This window comes from Varanus komodoensis, unplaced genomic scaffold (assembly GCF_004798865.1).
Source record: "Varanus komodoensis strain SLA01 unplaced genomic scaffold, ASM479886v1 scaffold26, whole genome shotgun sequence".
NCBI classification, from domain to species: Eukaryota; Metazoa; Chordata; class Lepidosauria; order Squamata; family Varanidae; genus Varanus; species Varanus komodoensis.
In genome coordinates this window covers 13,278,455-13,293,708 of record NW_025335684.1, presented here as the reverse complement: position 1 = coordinate 13,293,708, position 15,254 = coordinate 13,278,455, and the positions used below count along the sequence as shown (strand labels likewise).

At 51.8% G+C, this 15,254-nt stretch overlaps 1 protein-coding gene across 1 annotated transcript; it reads left to right on the top strand.

The window, feature by feature from the left end:
- The first annotated feature begins 3,771 nt into the window (after window positions 1-3,771).
- MCRIP2 (MAPK regulated corepressor interacting protein 2) lies at window positions 3,772-15,035 on the top strand. Its single transcript, XM_044433802.1, has 5 exons — window positions 3,772-4,122; window positions 4,377-4,470; window positions 11,366-11,493; window positions 12,874-12,975; window positions 14,568-15,035. Exons 1-5 carry the CDS (start codon window positions 4,068-4,070, stop codon window positions 14,636-14,638), a joined length of 450 nt encoding a protein of 149 aa, XP_044289737.1. The 5' UTR covers window positions 3,772-4,067; the 3' UTR covers window positions 14,639-15,035.
- Window positions 15,036-15,254: the final 219 nt, after the last annotated feature.

The following is a 15,254-nucleotide window of genomic DNA, read 5'->3' as shown; positions in this document are numbered from 1 at the left end:
GGACCCTTGTCCCTCAGTTTTCGACAAACTGCTTAAAAAGGGATGCCCCAAACTGTGCATGGAGCTGGGCCTCCTCATGTGACCGCTGCTCTGGCCCTTGACCTATTGGAGCCCCAGAGGGAAGGGGCATTTCCAAGAAAGAACCACACCACACAAAGCAGAAGGGCCCCTTCAGCAACGCAGAATAGCAAGAGGGGGAGCATTCCCAAGGTTATGCTCCTCGTAAGAGAGCCTTGCCAGTTTTCCCCTGCCAAATAGTAGAGGCGCTCTGTGTCCGCTTCCTCGGACAAACGTGGAGTGGAAGCAGAGTAGCCCCAAGAAATTCCTCCTGCCTCCCAACTGAGTCCTTTCACTGGCTGGGCCCAGCTGTGTGGGTTATAGTACCTGCCCTAAGGGGGACACGTCTGAATTACAAAATGCAAGGCACCAAACCTTGGTTTGCATTAAATCCGCACGTGCTGATTTCTCTGTGTAGAAGCAACACAGACATATCGGTATGGTTTAAGCTGGACCACCGTGCATTGCAGTCTGGGAGGCTGCAAGCAGGGCCTCTGTGTGTCAGCCTGTTTGGACTGTGGATAGGTAGCAACACAGAGGTCTTTTTTCTTTAAATGGGCACTGGCCTGGGATGCCTCCAAGCAATGGATGCCTACAAACAGGGGCCCATCCTATCTTTCAGAAAAGTGAGGGCGGATCTTCCTTGGAGGTGGTCACGGGCTGTGTGCCATGGCAAGCGCTGAAGCCCAGTGCTACTGGGAAACATTCTCTCCTCTTTTGCCTCAGGTAGCAAAAAGTCTTGGGCCTTCCAAGCCACATTTATATGATGTGACATAAACATGCCTTTGCCTCGAACAGGCTATTTTGTTTGTTTGTTTTCGAACGATGCAAATCATTCCATGGAAGCAGGAATCATAGAATCATACAGCTGGAAGGGGCCTGGTAGGCCACTGGGTCCAACCGCCTGCTCAATGCAGGACTAAAGGTGATCATAACCGTCAGCCTTGCTTCAGAGTTCCTCAAATGGCAGCAGTGGAGGAAAGGTCAAAGCCTCCCGTTATGGCTCCCTCAAATAGGTTTGTTATCAGTCCCCTTCCTCAGCCGATTACATGAAATGACCGCAGCCAGTTAAAAGCAAAGGCGCATTCAAACATCGGGGGCACTTCGGCCTTGCGTGCTCGCAAAGTGTGATAGACTTGCCGAGGGGGGGTCACCGAGGGGCATGTGCGGCAGCCCCGAGGCCCACCTTTCCCCTACAGAAGGCACTGTCACCTTTGGTCGCCAGCCAGAGCAGGAACTCCCAAGGTCACCTCTGAACTCGCCCTGGAATGAACGCAGCCAAGCAGGAGCAAGAAAGGCAAAGGCAAAGGCAAGGGGGTGTTTGTTTGAAGAGAGGCACCTTTGCAGGCCTATCTTGAAGGAGCTCAGAGTTCAGGGTGGGGAAGCAGAACTGGAACAACAAAAGCCTGCACGATAAGCTCTCATGGAGCAGAAATCTACCTTTAGGGATTTAGCAAGGGGATTTTTAAAATAATAAATAACACTGAGAAACTTGCAAGCACTGTCATTCAAATGCCACCAAAAGTCAGAGGTTCTGTTGATTTGTGTACCATTAAATTAGGGTGGGCAACATGTGGCCCTAGAAATGTTGCTGGACTGCAGTTCCCGTCACCCCTAGCAAGCATGACTAGTGGTGAGGACAGAAGGGAACTGCAATCTGCAACATCTGCCGGGGCTTCACATTTGCTCATCCCTGTGCTAAGCAGTCCCTTTTCTATCTCATACATCTTTATATCTTTTGTCTGACTACTGATTAAAGAAATATTACTTCATTAATTGCACTGGTTGATTAATTAATTAAATCTACATAATACCATATATAAGGAAACTAGTGCTATCTGAAGACAAGCATTATTTTCATAGCCACAAGCATGCTTCTGGAGAGGGGAAAACATCTTTCAAAGGCTAAACTCGGTATGTTGTTGAAGGCACAATTGCTTTTCACACTGAAAATGTAATTGCTGTTACTTTTGTTTCTTGTTTTAAGCTCCATTGTATGCTCTTTGCTTTTTGTTCTGATTTCAATTTTAACTTGAAGCTGTTTTTCCTGCTACAATATATGTACTGTTGACCTTGCCTTGTAGTGGTTTCTTTTTAACCGGTTGTTTCGTGGTGTGGTCTTTTGTATAAGACAATGTTTAAATAGTGCAAATAAAGAAAAATGTCCTTCTAAACCACAGCAGTCAGAACATGTATGTGTGCGTGTTTAGAGAGGAAACGCTGGAGTTGTAGGGTTTTCCCAGCCTAAACATGCCTAGCATGGAATCCTTAGAGTATTAATCTGATAAGCTAATTATTTTATTTTGCCTAGTCCAAGAATCTTTACAGGAGCTGAGCAGGACAGGACATTTTGGATTGGATTTGGAGAAGTTGGTACAACATGTGACAACAAAGTCCACAGGAAGGAAAGCTTTATGCTGTATCTTGGTTTTCTATTGTTAACTAGTGTGTGTGTTGTATTTTTAATGTGGGGTTTTGATTTGCTTGGTAATTTATAAGCCGCATAGAGGATATGTGATGGGTGGTTGTATGAAATGAAACATTTTCATTAGCTTTGAAGGAGAATTTCCACTGGGACCAAAGGGGTGGGAATGTTTAAACCGGCTTCCTTCCAGTGCCTGTTTTCCTGGAAGAAGGAACACACAGGCATGGTAAATGCAGTCAGAAACTGAACATCGCAGCTCGTTTGCTCCTTAGAGGATAACTGAACATCTGTAGCATGTTGGACACTTCAGTCTCATCCTCTTTTCATGCAAGGAAGGTAGCCTCCAAAGCCACCTGCAGTTTTTATATTAACTTGAAATAAAGATGATTTGGTTGTTAAAAAAATTGTCCATGAATTCACTTTTTTTGTCCATCAAAAATGGTTGAATTTAGCAGCCAGTATAGGCAAAACAGGAATTCTGGGAGGTGTAGTCCAAAACAGTGGGAAGGCACCACAGTGAGGAGCTGCCTTGTGGCTTCCCCGTTCATGCAGTTCGTTCCCCCATTCTTCCCTGAATGATCATGCAGAATTACTGTAGCGGTTCGATGCACCGGCTGGCTCTGTGCCGCCCCTGCTTGTTAAAAGCATTTTAAAGCTTTGTTGCGTCCTAAAAGCAGGAGGAATCCTCCCTGCAAGTAGAAATCTAGCATGCAGGCTGAAGACTGGCCTAGGGGCAATGTCCCTGATGGTGCTTTGTATATCCAACCTGGCTTTTAAGAGGAGCTGTAGCGCAGGCAAAGTGCATACTCCATAGGCGGAAGGATTCAGGTTTGATCTCCAGTCGCGGCCAGAAAAAAATCCCGTCCAGAGCGCCTGCGGCACCGGACTCGCATCCAGACGGGCCAAGTGCCCACGCCGAACAGAGCCGCTTCCTCTCTTCCCGGGAGAGGCACTCAGCCCGTCGCCTGACCTGCCGCTGCGCAGCAAGGCGCACCAAGCGCTCTGCCGCGCCGCGCACACGTGTTCGAGCGCGCGTCGGGCCGCGCCACGCGAGCCCGTGCGGGGATGGACTCCCCGAGGCCGTTTGCTGCGCAATGCGCGAAGGACGGGGCCCAGCCCCGGCACGTCCTGCTGTTGCACCGCCGGCTCCTCCCGCCCCCGCGGAGAACTTCTGGCCCAGTTCCCGCGGCGGAGCCCGGCGCGCCGCTGCGCCTTTAAGAGGCTCGGGGGGCGTGTTGGAGGCCTGGCCCGTCGCGGCGCCCGGGCTGCTCCTCCTTAAAGGCGACTCGCGCGGCGTGGCCGATTGCGCGCGGCCGCCAAGTTAAAGTCAAAGGCAGGCCGAGGGGCCTGGAGACTTTGCATTGCAACAGGCGGCGGCGGCGGCGCCTCCTCCTCCTCTCTTGCGCCTGGAGAGAGTGAGAGGAGCCTGGTGCCAACGAGGAGGAGGAGAGCCGTCCCGAGAGGGGAGCCGTTTCAGCCTAAGCAAAGTTGTGCGCCCGATCCCTCCCCGTCGTTCTTGGCGTGCGCGCACGTTTGGCTCTGTTCGTGCCTGCTGGCTCTTGGGGCTTCGCGGCGAGGCGAGCTCATGATGTACACCATTACCAGGGGACCAAGCAAATTAGCTACCCAGAGGAGGACAGGTAAAGGACGGGCCACGCGGGGTGCGCCAGGGGGCGGAACAGAGCATGTGCAGAGCGCTTCTGCGCCGTCTCTCCCCGATCCCGGAGGGTGTAGCAGCAGCATTAGCAGCAAGAGAGTGGGACCCCTTGGAGGAATGCGTACCCCCGCGCCCCCCGATGGCAGGGTAGGAGCACTAGGAGGGAGGTTATGATGCTGATGCTGTTGCCTTGCCGATCTGAGGTAATTACCTCGATTCTCCCCCCACCCCGCGCAGGTCCCACGCAGCAGGTGGAAAGCAAATTGGCGGACTTGAAATGCCGGCGGCGGCAGCAGCAGCAGCAGCAGCTCAGCTCGTGGCCTCTCTCAAGGTGAGCGAAGGATGCCCCCAGCCCCACACCATCCGGGGAAGGGCAGGGGCACATGCCCGGCCAGGCCAGGCCAGGCCAGGCAGCAGCGAGGGCGAGCCTCTGACCTTGCGCGCCGCCAGCCAGCGCACCAGGCGCTCCGAGGGCTGCCGCGGCGCGTCCTTCTGGGCCCTTCCAGTGACAGCTCCGCGGGAGAGGAGGCAGTGTGGGCGGGCGGGGCCGGCTGCTTGCGGGGATCCCGCTCGGCCCGGCAGGGGATCGCTGCAGGCTCCCCTCCGTCGCGCTTCATAGTGCGGGGAGCGCGGAGAGGGGGCGGAGAGGACGCGCGCGATGACCTTGTGGAAAGGTTACCAGGGTCGTCCTTGTTGCCACATGGCTCCGAGGAGGAGGAGGAGGAGGAGGAGGGAGGGAGGGGCGGCCGGGCGGCCTTTCTGGGTAAGGAATCGGGGCGAGGCAGGGATGGCGAGGGGCCCGCGGGCGCCCGGGAAAGGGGCCAAGGCGCGCCGCGGCACGTGCGCTTGGGAGGCCGGGGCGCTTCTGCTCCCGGGGAGGGTGGCGGAGGCGGCTCCGCAGCTGCTGCCAGGCGAGTCGCGGCCGGCCCGAGCGTCACCTTTGCCCTGGAGAGGCGAGCGCCGGACACACCCCCGTAAGGGGCGGGGTCGAGCCTGCAGGCCCCGCCCCGCCCGGGCCGCCGGCGCCGGTCGGAGAGGCCGCTCGTCAGACGGGAAGGGCCGCGTCGGCTCCGGCCCCTTTCGCAGCGGCGGCGGCGGCGGCTCGGCGCGTTGGCCACGCCCGCTGAAATGTCCTCCCTGGAAAGCGCAGGAAGCTTTTCCGCTCCGAGGAGGAACTGCGCTCTGCTCGTTGCACGGCGACCTCCGGATGTGTTAGCGGCAACTCCCATCGTCCCCAGCCAGGGACTTCGGCCTGTCCCGATTCGAAAGATCGGGTGCCCGCTTAGCTGAGCCCACCATTTCCTTCCCTCCTGGTGCTGAAATGCAGATTGTGAGCCAACTGGGGCATTGGCACCTCTTCTTTCTCTTGCAAAGAAATCTGTTCCTAGTGGGTTACAAAGTGCACTAGAGCGATAGATCAATAAGCGTCTATTTATTTATTGCATGTGCGGCCTCAGACAAATGCCGTTCAGGTCAGCTCAAGGGTCGGCTTACCCAGCGCCCCACTGCCCAGTGGCCAGCCAGGAAGCCCTCACACAGGATGCGAAGGCGATAGATAGTACTCTATGGGGTTGCCCCCATCAATTGCCTCTGGGACGAGGTATGCCTTTCCCAACTCAGTTCCCCCAAGATGTGATGGAATAGAGCTCCCAGCATCCCCAACCAATGGGGATAATGGGAGTTGCAGTTCATCACATCCTTAGGTCTCAGGTGGGCCTCAGGGATCCATTTAGCAGTCACAGTTCATATCTAACGAGACAGAAAGTTTCCCCACCGCAGAATAACTCACTGCAGTAGTGAGTTCTGCAAGTGAATTATGGGACGAAGTGCTTTTGTGGGGAGGGCGCTGCCAATCAGTTTTGTTAGCTAACTCCAAGTTCCAGAATTTTTCCATACTGTGTCACTTCATAAAACCTCCCTTCTTTCCTCCTGCTTTTTAAACTGAAATGCTAAAATGCTGCAGTTTCTCTGGTCTACATAATGCATACTGTATTTCCCCAAAAATAGGATCTAACTGGAAAATAAGCCCTAGCATATTTCAGAATGTTCATACTATAAGCCCTACCCCAAAAATAAGCCCCAGTTAAGATTGTCAGCCAGATGGAGGCATTTAGTACATCTGTTGAAACACATAATGGACATACTGAATTATAAAATAATAATAGTAAACAATTAAATATAAATAATATTATTGACATTGAGTATTTGTAAATACCCAAGTGGGCACCTTTGGACGAGAGGTAAATGCCTATGTAAACAGATGAATTGAGACTTACTGTCAAATGACCAATCGGAGTACAGACACAACACATGAATAATGTGCGCACTTGATAATGAATGGACGTGTTTCATAATTCAATATGTCGTGTGTTGTAAAACTGGACTACCTGAAAAAACTATTAGGCGGGTCTAAAATTGTAACGGATGTACTTAATGCACTCATGTGTTGCCACTCCTGTCTCGTAAGTCCTCAGTTAACACTTCCAATATTACTTCCAAATTACGAGTAGTAGCAGTTCCCCTATACTCCTCAGTGGTCAGACCTCACCTGGAATACTGTGTCCAGTTCTGGGCACCAAGATTTAAGAAAGATGCAGGTAAATTAGAAAGGGTCCAGAGGAGGCCAACCAAAATGATCCCAGATTTGGAAACACTGGCCTATGAGGAGGGACTGAGAGAACTGGGCATGTCCAGCCTTGAGAAGAGAAGACTGAGGGGGGACATGATAGCACTCTTTAAGTACTTCAAAGGCTGTCACAAAGAGGAAGGTCAAGATCTCTTCTCGCTGATGCCAGTGTAGGACACAAAATAATCAAGCCAAGTTGTGACAACTGAGATTCAGACCAGAGAGCAGGAAAAGCTTTTACACTGTCAATACAGCAGTGGAGCCAGCTGCCTGGAGAGGTGGTGGGCTTTCCCACACTAGAGACATTCAGAGCAAAACTAAACAGTCATCTGAGTGGGATGGTGTAAACTGGTGTCCTGCAACAGCAGGGAGTTGGTCCAGATGGCCTTCTTGGAGTGGGGAGGGAAGCTGTGATAGCCTAGCCCCCTCCCTTGCCCACTTTTGATGGATTATGCAAGAGCACACCTTGAATATAAGGTTAATTGCTCTCAAGACAGTGTGTGTTTGTGTGGAATTGTCACCCTTTCAAAAAGCATTGCCACTCTAAGTGGAAGCCTTTAAAGACTGGCAGGGGAACTAAGCTATCCTCACTTTGATCCATACATGCTCCCCTGTGGATGTGTCTTGAATAGGATTTCACCTAGGATTGCATCATAAAGGTGCCATGTTATGCACCTTTGGACAGACAGACACCCTAGAATCATAGAATCAAAGAACAGAAGAGCTGGAAGGGGCCATTAAGGCCATTGAGTCCAACCCCCTGCTGTTGCAGGACACCAAGTCACACCACCCCACTCAGGTGGCTGCCCAGGCTCTCTCTGAATGTCTCCAGTGTGGGAGAGCCCATGGCCTCTCCAGGCAGCTGGTTCCACCGTCGTATTGCTCTGACCGTGAGGAAACGCCCTGATGTCTAACCTGCATCTGGGTTGCCACAACTTGAATTGATTATCCCGTGTCCTGCACTGTGGCATCAGCAAGAAGAGACCTTGACCCTCCTCTTTGTGACAGCCTTTGAGGGACTTACGGAGGGATATCATGTCCCCCCCTCAGTTTTCTCCTCTCAAGGCTGAACATGCACAGTTCCCTCTCTCCTCACAGGCCAATGTTTCCAAACCCTGGATCATTTTTGTCGCCCTCCTCTGGACCCCTTCTAGCTTTTTGGCATCTTTCTTAAATCTTGGTGCCCAGAACTGGACACAGGACTCCAGGTGAGGTCTGACTGGTGAGGAGTATAGAGGAACTACCACTTCTCGTGATTTGGAAGGAAAACTTCTGCTAATGCATCCCAAAATAGCATTTGTCCTTTTGGCGGCTGCATCGCATTGTTGGCTCATGTTTAGCGTATTGTCCACAATTACTTCAAAATCTTTTTCTTTCTCAATTTTGTTGAGCCATTTATACCCCATCTTGTATCAATGCCTTTGGTTTCTTTTTTCTAGGTGGAGGACTTGGCAAAATCTATAAATACAGTGATATAACTATAAATAACATACATACCCCAAACAATAATGAACTAGATAACCCTCGACTGAAATAAATGACATTAATTATTAAAATAATTTAAACAGATTAAAATAATTAATTATAATAATTAAAATCTATTAACATTAAAATATTGGGTGAATAAAAAGGTCTTGACCTGGTGCCGAAAAACATATAATGATGGCGCCAAGTGGACCTCTGTAGGGAGCGCATTCCATAGCCAGGGCAAGTTTATCAAGATTGCCCTGGATCTTCATTCTGTCTTCTAGGGTGTTTGCTATTCCGCCCAGTTTTGTATCATCTGCAGACTTCATTATCTTTCCTTGTACTTTACTAGTACTAATAATTAATAAAGATGTTGAAGAGCACTGGGCCCAGGACCGAACCCTGAGGCACCCCACTAGTTACCTTCATCCAATTTGAGAACGTGCCATTGATGAGCACTCTTTGTGACCGAAGTAGCAGCCAATTTTGGATCCACCTAATAGTTTTTCCAACAAGTCCAGGTTTTGCTAATTTGCATTTTAGAATGTCATGTGGCACTATATCAAAAGCTTTGCTAAAATCTAGGTAGATTATGTCCACAGTGTTCCCTTTATCCGTTTCGGAAGTTACCCAGTCAAAAATGAGATTAAATTAGTCTAACAGGATTTATTTTTGATAAATCCATGTTGGCTTCTATTAATCACTGCATTTTCTTCAAGATTTTTTAATAATTTGCTCCAGAATTTTTCCTGGGATTGATGTCAGACTAACTAGTCTATTGTTCCCAGGTTCATCTTTTTCCCCCATTTTGAAGATAGGGACAACATTAGCCCTTCTCCAGTCATCTGGCACTTCTCCTGTTTTCCAAGATTTATCAAAGATGATAGCCAGTGGTTCTGAGAGTTCCTTTTATGGCCCTTTTATGACTCTGGGATGGAGTTCATTGGGCCCCAGCTCAGAACTCCCAGCTCACCCCAGCCTGCTGTGCTGGAAGTCGAAGCCTCTGCTTCTTGTCCAAGTCTGTGAGGTTGCACCCTCAGGACGTCGCCAGGGGCCCCTCACAGTGAGGCAATACAACCATGTTGCCAGCTGCAGCTGCGTTGCGATTTACCCCTGTTAATACACAATTGCCATTTTCTGCATTTCGTTTCCTTTTGAGATCACGCTGTACAAGTCTCTCCCACTTCCCCGTCACAAAGCAATTTCTGACACACTCAGAATTCCCCATAGCACGCCATGTTCCTGATGTCGAGGGCGATAGTCCATGAAAGTCTAGGGCAGGAGTGGTTTGCTGGCATTCAGGTGCGGGAGGTTTCTTTGTTGATCTCGACACGAATGTCTCGTGCGGTCCTAGCTGGCCTTGAGGAGGCTGGATGAAGCCTTTCCCCCTCCCTTCCCTCTCGCCAGCCCTTGTGTCCTTGTCCTCCCCAGGCCTGTGTCCTTCTCGCCTTTGGCATTGACAGCTGCTTTGACGCACATTTGCCCCACTGACCTCGGGGAGGCACTGATCCAAATCAGTGCTCGCCCTTGCTTCTAGAGGATGAGAGATGGCATGGACTGCAGTGTAGCGGAAAGTGTAGCAAGCACATGAAGTGGGCAGTGATGGGGAAGTGCGGCTGGACGGGGGTGTCTCTGAGCACCCGATCTGGAGAACTGATACCCCGGAAGGCAGCCCACTTGCTGGACGCTGTGGCTCAGGAAGTCCTGAGCACACAGGCCATCAAAAAACCCTCAGGGTCCCTGACACAAAGGGATCCAGCATTTTGATGCGGGGGGGGGGTGCTGATGAGGTGAAATGGGAATTGGCTTCTAGCAAGAAGGTCTCCCTCCCTGGGACTCCGTCTTCTGGGAGGCGTGGGGGCTTGAACCCGTTGCCACCTGCTGCCGCCACTCCTGTAAGGACTGGGGTGCTGCATCTGATCCTGGCATTAAATAGAAAAGAGCTCTGGGGCCTGGAAAGGAAGGGAGTGCCATGCCCTCTCGCTGGAGGGCAGTGGCCGCCCTGTGCCTGTGGCCGGGGCTGAGGGGCAAGTCAGCATGTGAAGTTGGAAATGCGTACTGAGGGCACTTTCCTGGCCCTGCCTCGCTCGACAACGAAGCAGGGTCAGGCCTGGTTGAAATCTGGATGGGCGACTTAATGCTGTGGACTGCCTAGAGAGCTTTGGCTGCAGGTGGCACAGCAATGTAAGGAATAAGAATGAAAGAATAAGAACAGACTGGCTGGGTTTAGAGAGAGGCAAGGCCAGAGTGTTGTGTGCGTACCACAGCAGCTTGTGTCCATCTCCCACTTGCCCTGGCCCAGAGACTGGTGGTCACAGGGCTCCATGCCCTTCACTCCCCAGTTGGCAGCCAAAACAAGCTGTGCAAACCGCTCTGTGGCGCGAATAAGCAAAGGTGTGCAGATCCTAGTGCGGAAATGTGTCCTCTACAACTGGCAGGGAGGAATTCTGTGCACAACCTGTTTGTCAGAGTGATGGGCTGGCAGCGTGGTTCAGAATTCATTTTTAAGCCACCCAGGCCTTCAAAAGGTTGAGCAAGCTGTGCAGCCTCTCTCCACTTGGATTGTAGAATCGCAGAATGGCAGAATCGCAGAATTGTAGAATCGCAGAATGGCAGAGCTGGAAGGGGCCAGAGGGGCCAGCCTCCACTCAGTGCAGGACCCCAGGGTAAACCATCCATCTCAGACGGATGCCCAGCTGCACCTTGAAAATGCAAGGGTCCCCTCCTGATGTGTTGGACTGCAGTTCCCAGCACTCCCTGGGGATGATGGGAGCTGGAGTCCATAACTGGAGGGTGCCAGCTTGGGGAATGCTGCAATAGTGGGGATATGGGCGCTGGGGTGCTCCTGCCCTAGAGTGCCATCGAGTGTTGGACAGCTTTGCCTCAGCAGTCCGAGGGCCACTGCATCCCGCAAGGGCTTCTCCATAGAGGCAGTCAGGCCTTGCTTTGGTGTTGCTGAAACAGCTGGAATCTGGGAGGCTGCAGCTTGTCCGAGGATCTGCTTGGGCTTTTTGGGGAGGAGGGGAGGCCTTGCTTTGATTCAAGGCTGGAAAGAAGAATACCAAAAACTATCATAGTCATCGTGAACAGATCAAGCCCATGATCGGTTCTCTCCCTCTCTTTTTCTTGGCAGCTCAGCTCCCAAGCTTGTGTTCAACAGGCTAAATGGCAAAAGACGCCTGCTCGTTTCCCAGTCCACGTCAGCCACGGAAGAAAGCTACACCGTGGCCCACGAAGAAAATGTGCGGTTTGTGTATGAAGGTAAGAGGGCAGTCGGGGGATCCCAGGAATGAACAAGGTTCAAAGAGCCTCTGTTTAACAAAATGTCTAAGCATCTCTGTACTCCAAAAAGATTCTCAACCAGTGAGCAGGAATAAGAAGATTCAAAATATGTAGAATTGGAAACTGTGATTGTTCATTCAGGAAAAGTTTGCGTAAATAAAAATGTTTGTAGCCGATGTTGCAAACCAAAAGGGCTGCTGCCACTTGCCTGCCCTGGCTCTTATCCTTCTGTTTCTTGAATGAGGAAGAGAAACTCTGTTCTCTCGCTCCTTCCTGCGACATTCCATCTCAAAACAAAGTGGGAAAACTGCAGCCCTATTACAGACAGGCATTCCTGGGCTTCCAACTCACAAAATTCAGCTGTTGAAGCTTCTAGGATAGAGGAGGCATTGCTGATCTCCTTTCTGGGGATGATGGGAGTTGGAACACAACTCAGTGGAGGGCCCCAGGTTGGAGAGCTGCGTGCAGGATTTTTCCTTGGACCGCTTTGTTTTCTTCTCCTGTGAGGTCCTTGGGCCACCAGGTAACATGCAGAAGAGACGTCCTGAATCAAGAAGAGATGTGGATGAGCCAGGGACTCTGTCCTTGGGAGCCCAGCTTCATGTTTCCATACCTTACTAGGATGAACACCTTGAAAATGCCACCAAGGGCATGGACCAGATTCCCTCCTTGAGGAGCATGTCTAGCAATCCTGTATACTGGGGTGGGCAACTTGGTGACTACCAGGTAGTTTGGACTACAGCTCCCATAGTTCCTGACCACTGGCCATGCTGTCTGGGGCAAGTTAAGAACTTGTTTCAGAAAGCATTTGGGAGAGCAGAAAATGCCTGGCTCTGGATTCTGTGATGCTGCCTGCTGCTGCCAAAACGTTTTGAGCAAATAATATGGCCCTTTCTGTTGTGTTTTTAATGATGTTTTTAAAAAGTTCTTGCTAAATCAATGGATGGGTATTGGTGGACGAACGTGTGGGGTGTAAAAATGTAAAGAAATAAACAGGGAACCTACTTTTCTAACACCCACACACGAACATGGAACTACTTCTGCTTCTTACCAACCCACTGCCCAAAAGCTGCACATTCTTTATTTTGACCCATCGAAGTGCCAGACCTGTTTCCTGGTGAAAAGCATGGGTGTGGATCAAGGCTAGTGCCATATCACTGCTTAGCATGGCCACATCTACAAACAGACTAGCCGTGATAATGCCTAACCTGGTGGGAGAAGAACCAGAAGCAGCAAGGTGCCAAAGCTTTGTTCAGTGCCTTGCATCTTGTTCCTCAAAATAAGGTGCCGCCCTGGGCTTTTTGCGGACTTGACTGTTTTTCCTGTAAAGCCCACGTGCGCCCCCTTTCTTGCCTCCAGCCTGGCAGCAGGTAGAGCAGCAGCTGAGCGACAGCCAACAAGGACAGAGTGGAGCTGGCCCTGTGCAGTACATGGATAAAACGCCCAGTCCTGAACTGAAAGGTACTCCCTTACTTATTTCATTCTGCTTCCATGCTGCCCCATAACCCAGAGGTTCTCGGAGTGGCTTACAAATGCTAAGGGATGAAAGCAAACGCTGCCTTCCAGAGAACGCTTGGATTGCAAGGCACCCGCCAAGGCCTCCTCTCAAATGAAGGGCCGGCCCAGGAGTTTTGGCCGCCTGATGCAAATGGCAGGGCATGTCCCCTCACTCCCTCTGCAGAGGCTGCCTGCACTGGTTGAGGAAGCTCTTTTGGCCTTGGCCACAGGGCAGCGTTTCCCTCCGGCACCAGACGGGGCTGCATGGGGGATCCTGGGACCACACATTGGCCAGGAAGCCGCCACGGATGGGCACAGCGGAGCCTGGCCAGAGTTGCGATCCCCTTCCCCGCCCATCGTCTGCCATTATGCAGAGGTTTTAAGCTTATTCCCCCCACAGGATATGTATTCCCTGGAAATGTATATGTATTTGCTTCTGTATTTCTGCAAAGCTTGGGCTTTCCTGAATCTTGAGCCCTGTTGCTCCTATGCAGTGCTAATGCCGTATCGGCTACCTAAAGCTTGCTACTTTGAGAATGAATTTGGTATTAGAAAAAAGGATTAAGGCCACTGATGAACTCTCCCTAACCTTGTGGTTTTCTACCTTGGTTGTTTGCAATGTAAGCATTAGAAAACACATCATTTTAAAAAAGAAAGTAAAGAACGCACAATGTAAGCAGTGACTCGCTCCCAGTTGCAAGCCACCCGCACCAGATCCTTGCAGGAGCACCCTTGACTTTCAGCAAGGCTGAGGGATGGCCTTGGAGCGTGTGATGCAGCATCTTACTGAGCTAAATTGGGGTGGGGTTGATCAGTCTCTGGCTCGGACATGCAGTGGGGGAGGGCTGCGGGGGCCATGCAGGCCTCCCCAAGTCCTGAGCAGCTTCAGAAAGTGGCCTGGAGCAGGGCACTCCTGGGAAAGGAGGGGGTGGGTGAAGGAGGTGGGTGCCCGCCTTGGAAGCCTGGCGTGAGCAGTTTGTGACTGTGCCGGGCCACTGAGAATCAGGACACACCATCTGCCCCATTCCTCCACTCCCGCCAGGGAAAGGGGGAAAGGATACAGGGGGTGCTGAGCCGCTCTGCTTGTTTTGATCCGGAGCAAGGCGAGCAAAGCATTTTGGTCTTGCTTGCCACCGCTGAGGTGGTGAGGAAGTGAGGCTGCCCAGCCAATTCAGCCAACTTGGGAGCAATCCGGCTCTGCCTCTGGCATGGGCTGGAGCACAGAGGAAGCAGGTGGCAGCCACACAAACTGCTGTTTGAGCTCTTTGTGGGCTGCCGCTGTGGCCAAGAGGCTGTCTGGATTTTTGGCTCAACTGTGAGTTGCTGTGTTGCCTGGGATTGGAGCAAGTGTTCAGCCATGCTGGCAACTGGCTTATAGGTTGAGTTCCATCCCTCAGGAAGAGTTCCTGCTTCAGACAACAGGGTAACTCACCATGGTGTTTAAACCACAGTGGGTTATTGTGTTTTGTGAACTCCGTCCTTTTCGCCTGTGCTTACATTTTCAGACAAGTGCTGTTTCTGCACGCAGTTTATTTGGCATCTCTTCTCCCTTTCAGATTTTGTGCCCATAGACCTAGAAGAATGGTGGGCCCAGCAATTCCTGGCAACCATTGAGAATGGTTCTTAATGAGGGGGTTTTGTAGAAAAGATTAAAATAGAAAATTAAATTTTATTGTAAGAAAATGCACACTCCTCCAAGCAGCGAGAGAAGAAGAGGAGAGAAGGAGAGAGAGAAGACGGCCCACGGCAGACCCACCCTTGCCCCCGTTCTGGGGCCAGGAAGGAAAGCGGCATGCCGCCTGCCACCAGGACCCCTCGCTGCGCTGGGATTCGCGCATGGACAATGCCTATGGACTGAACGCTCTGGGCGTGCTTTAGCCGAGCGGGAAGGGTGGCTGTGGGGAAGGGCTGGCCAGCCTGTCCTCCTCCCGCCTGGAGCTGGCACCAACATGAAGTTGGCGCTGACCTGTGAGGCCAGGATGGTGTTTTCAATAAAAGGCTGAGAATGCCAGCAGGACAAGGCACACTTGCCGCCTGGAGAGGCCTTATTGCTGCGCACCGACCGGGACGCCCTTCCTGCAAAAGCGCTTGCCCTCCTGAGGTCTAGCGGGGCGGGGGCAAGCTGGGCAGGGAGGGGGGTGCCTGCGGGGGGATGCCGGATCGGTTGCCTCCCGCAGCCGTGCCCAGTGAGGGGCCCCCGGAGGTGTTGGGCCACCACCCCGTAATCTTGCTGCAAGGGCCCT